The sequence below is a fragment of the Octopus sinensis genome, linkage group LG3, assembly GCF_006345805.1.
Source record: "Octopus sinensis linkage group LG3, ASM634580v1, whole genome shotgun sequence".
In the NCBI taxonomy this organism is placed as follows: domain Eukaryota; kingdom Metazoa; phylum Mollusca; class Cephalopoda; order Octopoda; family Octopodidae; genus Octopus; species Octopus sinensis.
In genome coordinates this window covers 164,760,696-164,775,489 of record NC_042999.1, presented here as the reverse complement: position 1 = coordinate 164,775,489, position 14,794 = coordinate 164,760,696, and the positions used below count along the sequence as shown (strand labels likewise).

The 14,794-nt window shown below is 37.2% G+C and overlaps 1 protein-coding gene across 4 annotated transcripts in view; it reads left to right on the top strand.

The window, feature by feature from the left end:
• LOC115209909 (calcium-dependent protein kinase C) overlaps positions 1-14,794 on the top strand; it is a 385,995-nt gene that overhangs the window by 53,873 nt on the left and 317,328 nt on the right. For all 4 annotated transcript variants that reach the window (XM_029778506.2, XM_029778507.2, XM_029778504.2 and 1 more), the window contains exon 2: positions 7,915-7,946. In XM_029778506.2, the coding sequence (XP_029634366.1) occupies positions 7,915-7,946 (32 nt within the window). The remainder of the gene's footprint in view (positions 1-7,914; positions 7,947-14,794) is intronic.

Genomic DNA, 14,794 nt, shown 5'->3' with positions numbered 1-14,794 from the left:
GGGCTTTCATCAATGAAACCCCCTTCCCAGTAACTTGTTTTTGTTTTTTTCTTTTAAAGTCTTGTTAAGACTAGTTTTAAAGAAAAACAAACTGGCACAAGGATGCATTAACATAATATAATTCTATACCATTTTAAAAATAAATAAGGGTAGGCATTTGACTACAAAATACTACCTCAAGGTCTTTCATCCAAGCCATACCAGTATGGAGAAAGGATAAGCAAAATGTGATGATGATGATAAGAGATTCTCTCGCCTTCTTTAGTAAAGTTACTGTGTGTATGTGTGTGTATGTATATGTGTGTGTGTGTATATGTGTGTGTGGTGTGTATATATATAATCCAAATAAACAGGTAAAATTAACAGACTAAAGGATGTGCACAGTGAAAGGACGCTCAGTGAAAGGAGAGAGTTTGACATTTCGAGCATAGCTCTTCATCGGAAAGGAGAAAGGGAATAGTCCAAAGAAGGAAATCACCAACAGCATGTGTGTGTGCGTATGTGCACGTGTATATATATATATATATATAATATATATATATATATATATATGTACACACCAACTAGAGTACCAGTACTGCATGTACAAGAAAAGATTAAATTTATAAACAAAGTTACAATCAAGTTTTAAAAGTTTTATGAAAACATTAGAATTTCCACCCCTATCACTCACATACACCTGAGATTAAACAACAAGGGTCTCAGGAAAGGTCAGTTAATCAATTAGTTCTGGTTTGCATTAAAAGGATTGTCAGGATTCAATTATTTACACCTGACTGCCGAGAAATAGTAATGAGCAGCCAGTTCATGAATTATGTAAACAGAATCAGGATAGGCCTGACCTTATACATATGCCAGAAGAAGAATAGGACATACCTAGTGACAAAGCTACAAGTTTATCTCTGTTGCTCCATGTATCAGATGGAAAGTGGTAATGATGATGATGATGACATATGTGTGTGTGGGTGCTGTGTGGTAAGTAGCTTGCTAACCAACAACATGGTTCCGGGTTCAGTCCCACTGCGTGGCACCTTGGGCAAGTGTCTTCTGCTATAGCACCGGGCCGACCAATTCTTTGTGAGTGGATTTGGTAGACGGAAACTGAAAGAAGCCTGTCGTATATATGTATATATATATATATATATGTGTGTGTTTGTGTATCTGTGTTTGTCTCCCTAGCATTGCTTGACAACCGATGCTGGTGTGTTTACGTCCCCGTTAAGTCCCGGGGTCGAGTTGCTCGACTAAAAGGCGGTGCTCCAGCATGGCTGCAGTCAAATGACTGAAACAAGTAAAAGAGAGTATATATATATATATATATATATAAGAGCTATCTATATCTTTTGTCTTTAATTTGTTTCAGTCACTTGACTGCGGCCATGCTGGAGCACCACCCCTTGAAGAATCTTTTAGTTGGACAAATCAACCACAGGACTTTTTTTTAAAGCCTAGTACTTATTCTATCAGTCTCTTTTACTGAACTGCTAGGTTATGGGGTGGTGTAAACACACTAATACCAGTTGCCATGTGATAATGGAAGACAAACACTGACTCAAAGACACACACACATATGTATGTATGTGTGTGTATATATATATATATATATATATATGTTACAGAGATGTACTTGCATAGCAAGTGGCCTGATCTGAGATCGTGTGCTGTAACAAAAACAGTTGCAGTGTGGGAGGTGTTTCTAAGCCATTTAAAAACACACAAAAACCGTCAGAGTCACTTTCAACATTTAAATTTAATTTGTCTAAATATTTTCATCACTTTGAGACCGTGACCTGTTCACTGACAAAATTTCATGCTGCATATATATATATATATACACACACATGCTGACACAATAGGCCTGTTTCAGTTTCCATCTACCAAATTCACTCACAACACTTTGGTTGGGATTGAACCTAGAATCATTTGGTTGGAAAGCAAGCTTCTTGCTACACAACCACACCTGCTAATCTCTATATCTACATGCATATATATATATATATGCAAGGGTGAGTCTGTGCATGTATTATTATGCATACCTATCTGTATGTCTGAAGCCTACAAGTTCACTGGTCTGGAGCTTATCCTCGTCTGCAAGATGTATAATCAACTGGGTGTACCAGACTCTTCCTTAGACCAGACTCCAGTCTGCTATGAGGCTAACCCTGAATTATTGATGGTACTCATTTCAGCTGTAAACACTGGGGGTGGGTGGGTCGAAAAGAAGTGCCTTTCTCAAGGATGTAGTGCACTGCCCCAAAATCTTCACAACAGTAAAAATATGAGATTAGACATTATCTTATATTACATAGTACATAGTAAGCAATCACATATCTATGCCGTTCGCCAGCCTTGTCTGGCACCTGTGTCCGTGGCACATAAGAAAACACCGAAAACACCATCCGAGCGTGGCCGTCTGCTAGCCTCGTCTAGCACCTGTGTCGGTGGCACATAAAAAACACCATCCGAGCATGGCCGTCTGCCAGCCTCGTCTGGCACCTGTGTCGGTGGCACATAAAATCACCCACTACACTCTCGGAGTGGTTGGCGTTAGGAAGGGCATCCAGCTGTAGAAACACTGCCAGATCTGACTGGCCTGGTGCAGCCTTCGGGCTTGCCAGACCCCAGTTGAACCGTCCAACCCATGCTAGCATGGAAAGCGGACGTTAAACGATGATGATGATGATATATAGGCGTAGGAGTGGCTGTGTGGTAAGTAGCTTGCTTACGAACCATATGGTTCTGGGTTCAGTCCCACTGTGTGGCACCTTGGGCAAGTGTCTTCTACTAGAGCCTCGAGCCGACCAAAGCCTTGTGAGTGGATTTGGTAGACAGAAACTGAAAGAAGCCTGTCGTATATATCTATATATATATGTATGTGTGTGTATATGTTTGTGTGTCTGTGTTTGTAACCCCATACTGGTGTGTTTACGTACTCGTAACTTAGCGGTTTAGCAAAAGAGACCGATAGGCTTACAAAGAATAAGTCCTGGGGTCAATTTGCTCGACTAAAAGCGGTGCTCCAGCATGGCCACAGTCAAATGACTGAAACAAGAAAAAGAGTAAAAAGAGTATATATATATATATTATATACCATATTTCATCATCATTAGCAGTTAATGTCCATCTTCCATGATGGTATGGGTTGGAAAGTTTGGCAGGTTTGAGGAATGTATCAGTTTTCATTGTTTGCTTTGACATGTTGTCTATGTCTGGATGCATTTCTTAATGCCTACTACAGAGTATCATCATCATCATCATCATCACACGTCCGTTTTCTATTCTGGCATGAGTTGGACAGCTTGACAGGAACTATTAAGGCAGGAAGTGCTTTTTTTCTTTTCTTTATGTAACAAGCACTAATGAGGTTGTTATGCACCTTGCAAAACTAATATTCGCTTCGACTCAGTGGGAACATTGTTGAGAAAAATGTTGCTGAGAGAATAGAGTATGAAAGAATTGGTTAAGACAGAGTAGGACAGAACAGTGATGTACTGAGTAATAAGCTCAAATATAACATGGATATGCTGAGCAATAGGGTCAGCAAGATCTGGGCTAGCACTTCAATTAGCAATCATTTGAAGATTCTGCTGTATCAGAGTATTGTCCTGCCAACAGCATCTGTGTGTGAAAAAATTGGAAAACTCAGAGATTGAATGCATTCCATCAATGGTGTAGATGGAGCGAATAACAAACATGGAACTCCTGAGAAGAGTCCATCTGTGCAAGGTGCAGGAATAGAGACCGAAAGAAGAGTGAGCCTTGCAGGTCTTGTTTTCTAGCTGCTAGAAGAAAGGGTGCCTAAGACAGCTGTACCATGGGTACTCCCAGAAAGAGGGGGACTCTATGAGACATAGCTGACCTCTTTCAAAGATGATCTGAAGCAACTTGGCATCATTTGGGAAGATGCAGTGACTATGCTGAAAACTGAGGTGACTGCAGACTTCTTGCTATGCAATGCATCGGCCAAGTGTGGAGGAGGGAAGGAGCCTAAGACGGCTGGGTGGGTGGGTGGGTGTGTGTAAAGTGAATCCAAACAAGGAAGCACAAAGAGAAAACACAACAACGCGAGGACGTGGAACAAATGTAGTGTTATTGGATGCTCAGGAAAGAAGGAGGATTTAACGTTTCGAGCGGAGCTCTTCGTCGGAAACATAGGAGAAGGAAAGATCCAGAGAAGGGAAGACAGAGGAAAAAAATACCCAACGGTACACACGCAGTCACATTTTGAATATATATATATATATATATATATATGTATATATATATATATATAAGAATTTTTTGCGTAATGAGATAAAAAAAACCAAGGCGTATAGATATTAGAACATTTATAGATAGAAGGTCTTACAGCTGTTTCCAGGATATTTGTTAATTGAGACGGTGTGAGAGGATGGTTAAAAACTGCTGGATCTCACTCCTAAGGCGTCGGAATCTTACATTGTGTATAAACTCTATATTTGAGAGGACCCATTTTAAACTCTGTTGGACTTTTGGACTTTACTCATAGGGTAATGGAATCTTAGCTATATACCATTCTGCCTAAAAAATGGATCTACAACTTCAATATCCCTACATATCTTGCATCTATTTTCTTTCCTCCACCCCACTCTCTATTTTGTATCACATCTAAACTAACTATGCCTTAATTTTCCCCTCACACCGTCTCCGATGAAGGGATATAATTAATAAATATCCTGGAAGCAGCTGTAAGACCTTCTATCTATAAATGCTCTAATATCTACACAGCCTTGTTTTTTTATGTCATTAGCAAAGAATTCTTATATACATATGGTGACATAGAACCAACGTTGAATCCCTTATTCGCAAAATTACCGAACCTGGAACTTAACTATGGTCTGTCTATAGCACTTATTCAGCATTACCTGACACATTTGGGTCTCAATGACACCATTATCTCATATATATATATATATATATATATATATATATATATATATATATTAGTGGAGTAGGCTGGTTTATGGGGCCTACCCTACTATAATATTTACTGCTCTTAGAATGTGCTCCTCTTCCGGATTTATGTATTTTTATAAACAATTCTAAATATGCATACTAATACCAATATAACTACATATACATACATATATAATTACACACACACATCTTTATTTAAATATGTATATGTGTGTGAATAGATGCATGCACATGTAAATGCCAGTACAAGGGAATTAGCTAATAATCTTTCATTTCGATGGCAGCGTTTACATGTGTCAGTGTATGTTATTTTAATAAAGAATTTTTTTTTTACATAATTCTTTGATAGTTTTCTTTTGGGGAATGGACTCACACACACACACACAGAGTTACACTTGCACACCCATACATGTGTATGCGAATGAGTGTGAGTGAAGTGTGCATCCATATAAAAGGAAGAAAATTATATATATATGCATACAATTATATATATATTTGTGTGTGTATAGATTGCAAGGTAGATAGATAGATAGGCAAGCAGGCAGTTAGCTAGTTGGACAGACAGACAGCTACATACTATTTATTCTTTTATGTGTGCATGTATATATATATATATATATATTCATTTATTTATTTATTTATTTATATATACATATATGGGTGCAGGAGTGGCTGTGTGGTGCGTAACTTGCTTACCAACCACATTGTTCTGGGTTCAGTCCTACTGCATGGCACCTTGGGCAAGTGTCTTCTACCATAGCCTCGGGCCAACCAAAGCCTTGAGAGTGGATTTGGTAGACGGAAACTGAAAGAAGCCCATCGTATATGTATATATATATATATGTGTGTGTGTGTGTGTCTGTGTTTGTCCCCCCACCATCACTTGACAACTGAAGCTGATGTGTTTACGTCCCCGTAACTTAGCATTTCGGCAAAAGAGATCGATAGAATAAGTACTAGGCTTATAAAGAATAAGTCATGGGGGTTGATTTGTTCAACTAAAAGTGGTGGTTCCAGCATGACCACAGTCAAATAACTGAAACAAGTAAAAGAGAATATCTATCTATCAATATATAAATATATATAAATGTGAAGGTGCATGGCTCAGTGGTCAGAGCATCGAGCTTACGATTGTGATGTTGTGAGTTCGAATCCCGGACCGGGCTGTGTGTTGCGTTCTTGAGCAAGACACTTTATTTCACATTGCTCCAGTTCACTCAGTTGTAGAAATGAGTTGCGACGTCACAGGTGCCAAGCTGTATCGGCCCCTCTGCCTTTCCCTTGGATAACACTGGTGGCATGGAGAGAGGAGGTCGGTATGCATGGGCGACTGCTGGTCTTCCATAAGCAACCTTGCCTGGACTTGTGCCTAGGAGAGTAACTTTCTAGGTGCAATCCCACGGTCAGTCATGACCAAAGGCGGTCTCAACATATATATATATAAAAACTTACTGTTAATAAAAGTCAGGGTGTCCTGTGTTCCGTTACTTAATAAATGAAAAAATGTATTGTAAATAAATAATGACAGGTAAAAAATGTATACCTATACTGAGTGTACAACTGGACAGGAGACAGATACAGAAGGTCTCTAATTCCTCATAAGTTATCAACCAAATGGTAATATGTTTTTTACCTGTCATTGTTTGTTTACAATACATTTTTTCATTTATTATATATATATTCATTTATTTATTTATTTATTTATATATACATATATGGGTGCAGGAGTGGCTGTGTGGTGCGTAACTTGCTTACCAACCACATTGTTCTGGGTTCAGTCCTACTGCATGGCACCTTGGGCAAGTGTCTTCTACCATAGCCTCGGGCCAACCAAAGCCTTGAGAGTGGATTTGGTAGACGGAAACTGAAAGAAGCCCATCGTATATGTATATATATATGTGTGTGTGTGTGTCTGTGTTTGTCCCCCTACCATCACTTGACAACTGAAGCTGATGTGTTTACGTCCCCGTAACTTAGCATTTCGGCAAAAGAGATCGATAGAATAAGTACTAGGCTTATAAAGAATAAGTCATGGGGGTTGATTTGTTCAACTAAAAGTGGTGTTCCAGCATGACCACAGTCAAATAACTGAAACAAGTAAAAGAGAATATCTATCTATCTATCTATCTATCAATATATAAATATATATAAATGTGAAGGTGCATGGCTCAGTGGTCAGAGCATCGAGCTTACGATTGTGATGTTGTGAGTTCGAATCCCGGACCGGGCTGTGTGTTGCGTTCTTGAGCAAGACACTTTATTTCACATTGCTCCAGTTCACTCAGTTGTAGAAATGAGTTGCGACGTCACAGGTGCCAAGCTGTATCGGCCCCTTTGCCTTTCCCTTGGATAACACTGGTGGCGTGGAGAGAGGAGGTCGGTATGCATGGGCGACTGCTGGTCTTCCATAAGCAACCTTGCCTGGACTTGTGCCTAGGAGAGTAACTTTCTAGGTGCAATCCCACGGTCAGTCATGACCAAAGGCGGTCTCAACATATATATATATAAAAACTTACTGTTAATAAAAGTCAGGGTGTCCTGTGTTCCGTTACTTAATAAATGAAAAAATGTATTGTAAATAAATAATGACAGGTAAAAAATGTATACCTATACTGAGTGTACAACTGGACAGGAGACAGATACAGAAGGTCTCTAATTCCTCATAAGTTATCAACCAAATGGTAATATGTTTTTTACCTGTCATTGTTTGTTTACAATACATTTTTTCATTTATTATATATATATGCTATTATATATATATATATATATATATATATATATGCTATTTAATGTATATTTCTATATATATATATATATTTACTATTTCATATACATTTATATATATGATACTTTATGTATATTTATATATGTTTCTTATAATTTTTCACTCAAAATATAAAGAGATGAAAGTGTGTTTATATATCATTGTACATGTATAAATAAATATTTATATATCTATATCCATATATATATTTGCAGGGGATTTGGCAAGCAAGGATTTCAGTGCAAAGGTGAGTTCGGATTTCATTCTTTGTCTCTTTCACCCACCCACCCCAACTAGTTACCCACCGACTAACTACTCTAATTATAATCCCTTATAAGCGTGTTTGGCTTGTGGTACAAACATATTGAGTTTCACATCTTCTGTAAGAAACAGCAGGTGAGTTCCACCTACTGAGAAACAATGTTTCGTTCTGATCAAAGCAAATGATGATTGTTGGTAATTAGTGGCATTCATGCCTTACTGAAAATCCACTTAACACAGAGAGTGAGAGAGAGTGCAACCCTTCTCCTACAGATGTGTTTGAATCTTGGAATCTTGGGGAGCAGGCAGTTGTTTGGTTTTGGTTTTAGTTGTGGGATGTTAAGCAGATGTGAGATAATTCTTCTATCCAGCCTCAACTTTATTCCAGGTCTTTCTCAGGCAACATTCCCTTTATAATCTGATAATCTATTCCACCCTCACCCATCACCAACTGTGAAGTGACCTAAGGTTAGGTCGAATCAAGTATTTTGCACTGACGCTGACTGCATATTGAAATATCAGAACTACATTTTGTATATATATTATATATATATATATATATATATATAGAGAGAGAGGGTGGGGGGAGAGGTAGTTAGATACATACATAAATAACACACGCACACACTCACACTTACACATGTATATAGGTAAATTAAAAACAAAAACAGGAAAACCAGCAAAAGTCAAAAGAACATACACAGTGTATATATATTTGATTGATGTTCAGAGAAAGGGAAAAAGCGGAGCGGTGGGACATTTCAAGTATGGCTCCTTGTTGGAAAGAGGACACAGGAAAATGTCCAGAGAGAAGGAAAAGAATAGTCTGAGAAATGCACATGTGTTGTTACATATATATTATACACATAAATCATTTATGTATACATATGCATATATATTTGTGTGTGTGTGTGTGAAATTATATAAGTTATATTCCATGGTGGACAAACTGTCCCTTCACCATGGAAATATTCCTGTTTTCCTAGTGTGTGAAAGATGGTCACTGCAGATGTCTAGTTTTCTCCATAATCACCGGCAAAGGTCTTGAAAGGATGTTCAGGGTTTAGCGATGGAGTGAAACATCCTTTCCCTGACCCAGCTCACTATGATGTTACCATAGCCCTATTGCCTCTCAACATATGCACACACACACACACACACACATCATACTGTTTCATTGTCAGTTTCACAACATCATGTGTACCTTTCTACATATACTACAAATAAATATATGGTTGTAACTCGATTTAATTGTTTTCTTTCCCTTATTCATTTTCTTCTACTTCCTTACCTAAAAGTAAATTAATAATAGAAATATTAAAATTACTAAGTCTCTCTAAAGGAGATTACGGCAGCGTTACTGGATATTAATAGTTATCGCCATACTAATATGGCAGTCTAAATATAAGACTAAAGCTGTCGCTGATTAGCTCCAAGAGGCCACCGCCTCTAGCTAGCTATATGACACACGAATCTGCATCCATTACAACCTTCGAACAGGGGTTTGAAATTTTAATATTTTTATTATTGAAAACAAGTGGATGTATTCCACTGTAACTAGGTAAATAAAATCTTTGAACAGACGGTCAGTAGCGACACCTGCTGGTTCTGACTTCGCTGCATTGATAAAGGGCAACAACCCTGAAACATGTCTGCAGATGTCTGACTAGCAAGGTGAAGCGGCTAACCTCCCCTGTTCGAAGGTTGTAATGGATGCAGGTTCGTGTGTCATATAGCTAGCTAGAGGTGATGGCATCTTGGAGCTAATCAGCGACAGCTTTAGTCTTATATTTATAGACTGCCATATTAGTATGGCGATAACTATTAATATCCAGTAAATTAATAATTATATGAATATTTAGCTACTGTAGGAGACAGGCAGGCATATATTAAAAAGTTTGGACTATCACTAAACCAGACAGAACTAAACCAGCAATAAAATGAATGTCTGACAGACACATACGATGGCTGGATAGAGATAGCTAAATGGATAAACAAGCAGATGGACAGGTAAACATAAGGGCAGATATATGGGAGTTCAACTAAAAAGTATACAGCAAATGGTTAGACTGAGAAGTAGTTAAATAAATTGACAGATACGGATTGACACCATTTGTCTCATTCTCTCTCTCTCTCTCCCTCATTCTCTCTCTCTCTCTCTCCCTCATTCTCTCATCTTCTTTCACTCTTATTAACCTTTATTGCTTTGGATCATTCTCTCACATTTCTCTCTTCTGCCACTCTTGCTGTTTTTCTTTTCAACTTCCTTACCAATGACCAAAATGTAACTGCCTATCTCTTCTTCCAGTACTATCTCCCTCCGTTACTCTCATCCCCTGACACTCTCTTTCTCCTATTATAGTGGTTCATCTTCCACCTTTTCATCCACTCTCTCAATCACATTGCTTTGAATGGCTGGAAATATTTAGAGCTCTCTAGCCTTGCTTGGTATGAGGTAACTTCTCTGGTACTGGTACCACAATAAAATGTGTCAAATGCCCTCTCTCAAAGGGTTGGTAAGCAGAAACAACATTGGGCAGAAAAGACTCTTTAGTATTGCCAAAAACAAGAAAACCTTTTTATTACTGGTGCTATGATAAAATGTATTTAATACATTCTGTAAAAGGACTAGTCTTTGGAAAGTCTTCCAGCCAGAGAAACCATACCAAAGATAAATGGAATGTGAAGGCAAGATTTGGTACTGAAACTAAGAGAGCGGTAACTGCAAATAAGAACTGATGACAAATCCAATCAAAGCCGCCATCATGGAAATCATCATTGTTATTTTAATGTCCACATTTTCATGCTTCTGTGACTCATGCTAAATTCATGGAGACAGATTTTTTTTCTTGGCCAAACCACACCTGTTTTGAAACCAGGTAAAATTTTCCCCTGGCTGGATATCTTTTAATGGAAGATTGGAAATGAATGACTTGTAAGATAGTGACACTCATTTACAACTATTGCATGATGTCAAGACAAAGAGATCCAAACATGCACACACATGCAGAGTAGTGGTATAATAACGAGGGTGCATGCAGTAGTATAATAAACCTGTAGGTAGATTACAAATAGGGAAATGATGTAATTTATCAGTTTATTCTACTGCTGCTGCTCTCTACCCTTTCTGTACTACCACACGGCACCTCTTCCTTCTTGGATCACTCCTTGGATCACTCCTCCCCACCACTCAATTGATATTTAACTTCAATCACACAGCTACTCTTGTCCATTATTCACCTCTGCCCCCATCTCCAAGCATCTGCCACTTTGCTCTCACACTTATAAACTTACTCACTCTTCCCAATCCTCTTTCCATATTCTCTTTTATACTAAACATCTTTCAGTTTCCCTTCTTCTAGATCCACTTATAAGCTTTAGTCTGCCAAAAACTTTAGTTAGAGACACTTACTCAAAGTGCTGTGCAGTAGGACTGAACCCAAAACCACATGGTTGTAAAATGAACTTCTGAACCACACAGCCATACCGGTGTCTATAAGTAGTTATAAAATGATAATGATGATGATGTATATAGAAAGATGTGTATATATTTCCTCATCTCAAAATTATGCTTGACGAATGCATGGACATCACACTGCTCTACTTCATTTAATTGTGATGTTTTATACATTTTGTTAAGAAATATTTATTTAATTTCTTGGAAGATGCCTGCTAAGTTTCCAGCAGTTCTTAATTTAGCTTATGTTCAAGAGACATGTATTACCATCACTGACTCCCTCTTAGATGTTTAAATCATGGTTTTTATCATTTTGGGAGTGCAATTAGCTTGCATTGTTTCCATAGAAAGCATTGTTGTTAGAATTGATGCATTGCTAGAGACTGGATCTTTAGATGCACTTTCACAACATTCCTAGTTTTAATGTCTATTAATTAACAACACTGCCAATGACTTCTTTTAATTATATTTGTTGTTTAGCCTCCTGTCAGACTTGATTTGGGAAACCTATGATCAAATGGGGTTCCCTTAACTCAGAAGCGAGAAATCATTTGCCCACTGGCAAAATTTCACTCTCTTGACTGTAAAACCATTTGCTGTGAAAGTTTCTAAAAGCACACATGAAAAGAATAGTTTAAATCTTAACCCAAATCAGTAATTTATAAGTTCTATACCTAATGAATTTGTAAAATTAGATTCATTATTTTTCTCAGCATGTATGAACTCAACCAGCTTTTTGTGCAATTGCAATTAACCCTTGTTTCAAAAATGTCCTCACCTCTACAACTATTCAATCCATAGAACAAAAAATTAAGAAATTGTAGTGTGTGCATATGTGTGTGTGTGTGTATGTGTTTAAACAAGGTTGTTATTTCAGAACTGCCTAACAATACATAAGGAACATTTACTGAGAAAGGAATCAAATTTATTGAAGAAGTCAAGTTGACTGGGACTTGAAGTTTCACTTATTGACTACTATCCGTTGGTGTTAGGAAGGGCACTTGGCGTTAGGAAGGGCATCCAGCCGTAGAAACATTGCCAGATCAGACTGGGCCTGGGGCAGCCTTCTGGCTTCCCAGACCCCAGTTGAACCGTCCAACCCATGCTAGCATGGAAAGCGGACGCTAAATGATGATGATGATGATGATGATCACCACTGCAGCCACAACTATCACACTATGTATATGTAGATATCTACCTAACTATCTATCTGTCTGTCTATTCATTCATCCATTCATGGGTGACAGGAAGGGCATCTGGCCATAGACAGTCTACCTCAATAGCATGGAAAAGTGGATGTTAAAATGATCATGATGATAAAGTTATTTGATCGACTGTTGTGAATGGAACATCCGAGAAACAAACAGAAATTAAGGAAGTTAAAGATTGAATAGTCAAACAAAATAATCTTATAGTTATTTCTTGTCAAAAACTAATATTTGTCTTACAACTAAATTATAGAATCAAACATAATAAGTCTATGGTTTGTCAAGACATAAAAATTAGTCTTACTATATTTAGAAATACTTGTGTAAGTTACCTTAAACAATTCTTGAAGATATATTGGGAGAAAAACATAAATAAATGAAGCAGGAATAAAAATATTGAGTATGAATTCAAAAGACAAACTGAAATACAATATATACTTGGTTTGAATAAAAAGGAAAAATAATAAGTGGCTAAGTATAATATTGGTTAAAATTTAATGAAAACAAGTGAACGTGAATTAAATTAAGATGTAATGTAAAAAAAATTATAAATACAAGATACTAGTAAAGACACGTTGTTGAAATAAAAATTGAAACCTGATATTACATCATCATCATCATCATTTAGTATCTGTTTTCCATGCTGGCATGGGTTGAGTGGTTCAACAGAAGATGGTGGGCCAAAGGACTGCACCAAGCTCGAATGTCTGCTTTGGCATGGTTTCTACAGCTGGATGCCCTTCCTAATGCCTACAATTTTATAGAGTGTACTGGATGCTTTTTACATGGTACCAACACTAGTGAGTTACCAAGTGACTCCCAAGACCTGACCCCTCAATTGAGTTGGGGGTGGATAGTATCAAGAAAGGTGGCGTTATGCTAGGTGATGGAATGATAGGGGGACAGGAACTGGTGTCTTGCTGTAGGGTTGATACATGGTTACCTCTTCAAGCACACACACACACAAGCTCTCGTACATATATTGTCTTTAAAATGTAACATCTTTTAAAATAGTTAGAATTTTTATATATTACTTTAATAACAATGCAATCTTATGATGACAGCTCTCAGAGTGACCTTACTTGAATGAAGTTTAAGATATTTAGAGTATCTCCACAGGAACATGAAATGTTAAATGTGAACTCGAAACAACCATTTTTACACGTATTTCTTGCATGATTTCTTTAAAGAAAATCATAAAGACAGGCCTTTTCTTCATTACTTTCATGTAACATTTCCAAATTATTTGAACAACAGAGAAAATGGGTTTCGATTACCAGCTGAATAATCAAAAACATGAAACTCGGAGTACTGGAATTATCAGCCTTTCAAGTTATAATGCATTAAAGAGTATTTTACATTTGCATACTGATTTATGTAATTTATCTCTTCTCCAAATCTATACAAATGTGTGTGTGTATTTTCACACCTTGTATTCAAAGTATTGTATCAAAATATCTAAGAATTTTATAACCAGTAACTGTGAGTCGAATTTATATAATTTAGTTAAGTGTAGCTAATATGAAAATAAATATTAAGAAACATTGAAAGTCAAGGAAAAAAGAACAACGAAAATTGTTTAATTACCATTAATTAAATAAGTTTGAGAAATGTCACTGATGGTGTACTTATAAACGATAGTAAAAAAATTATATAATTAAGTTTTATTATATGAAATATAAAAATTAGGAGGAAAAGCTGTCAACATCATCTCTTGTACACACAGAGCCTAGTTATTAATGCAAGATAGTGAAGAATTAAACAATCAATAGGTAAATAGTTTTTGGGTAGACCCACCTTCATAGTAAATTATATAAAATCAACATTCTAACAATGCAGTAATAAAGATAGGAAGAGAAATGAAAGAGCAGTAAATACAAATGTATATTATACATGTTGGACATAGGGCCCTCTGTTGGTTACAATGACAAGGGTTCCAGTTGATCCGATCAATGGAACAGCCTGCTCATGAAATTAACATGCAAATGGCTGAGCACTCCACAGACATGTGTACCCCTAATGTAGTTCTCAGGGAGATTCGGTGTGACATAGAATGTGCCAAGGCCAGCCCTTTGAAATACAGGTGCTACTAATTTTTACCAGCCAAGTGGACTGGAGCAACATGAAATAAAGTGTCTTGCTCAAAGACACAATGCGTTGCCGGGAATT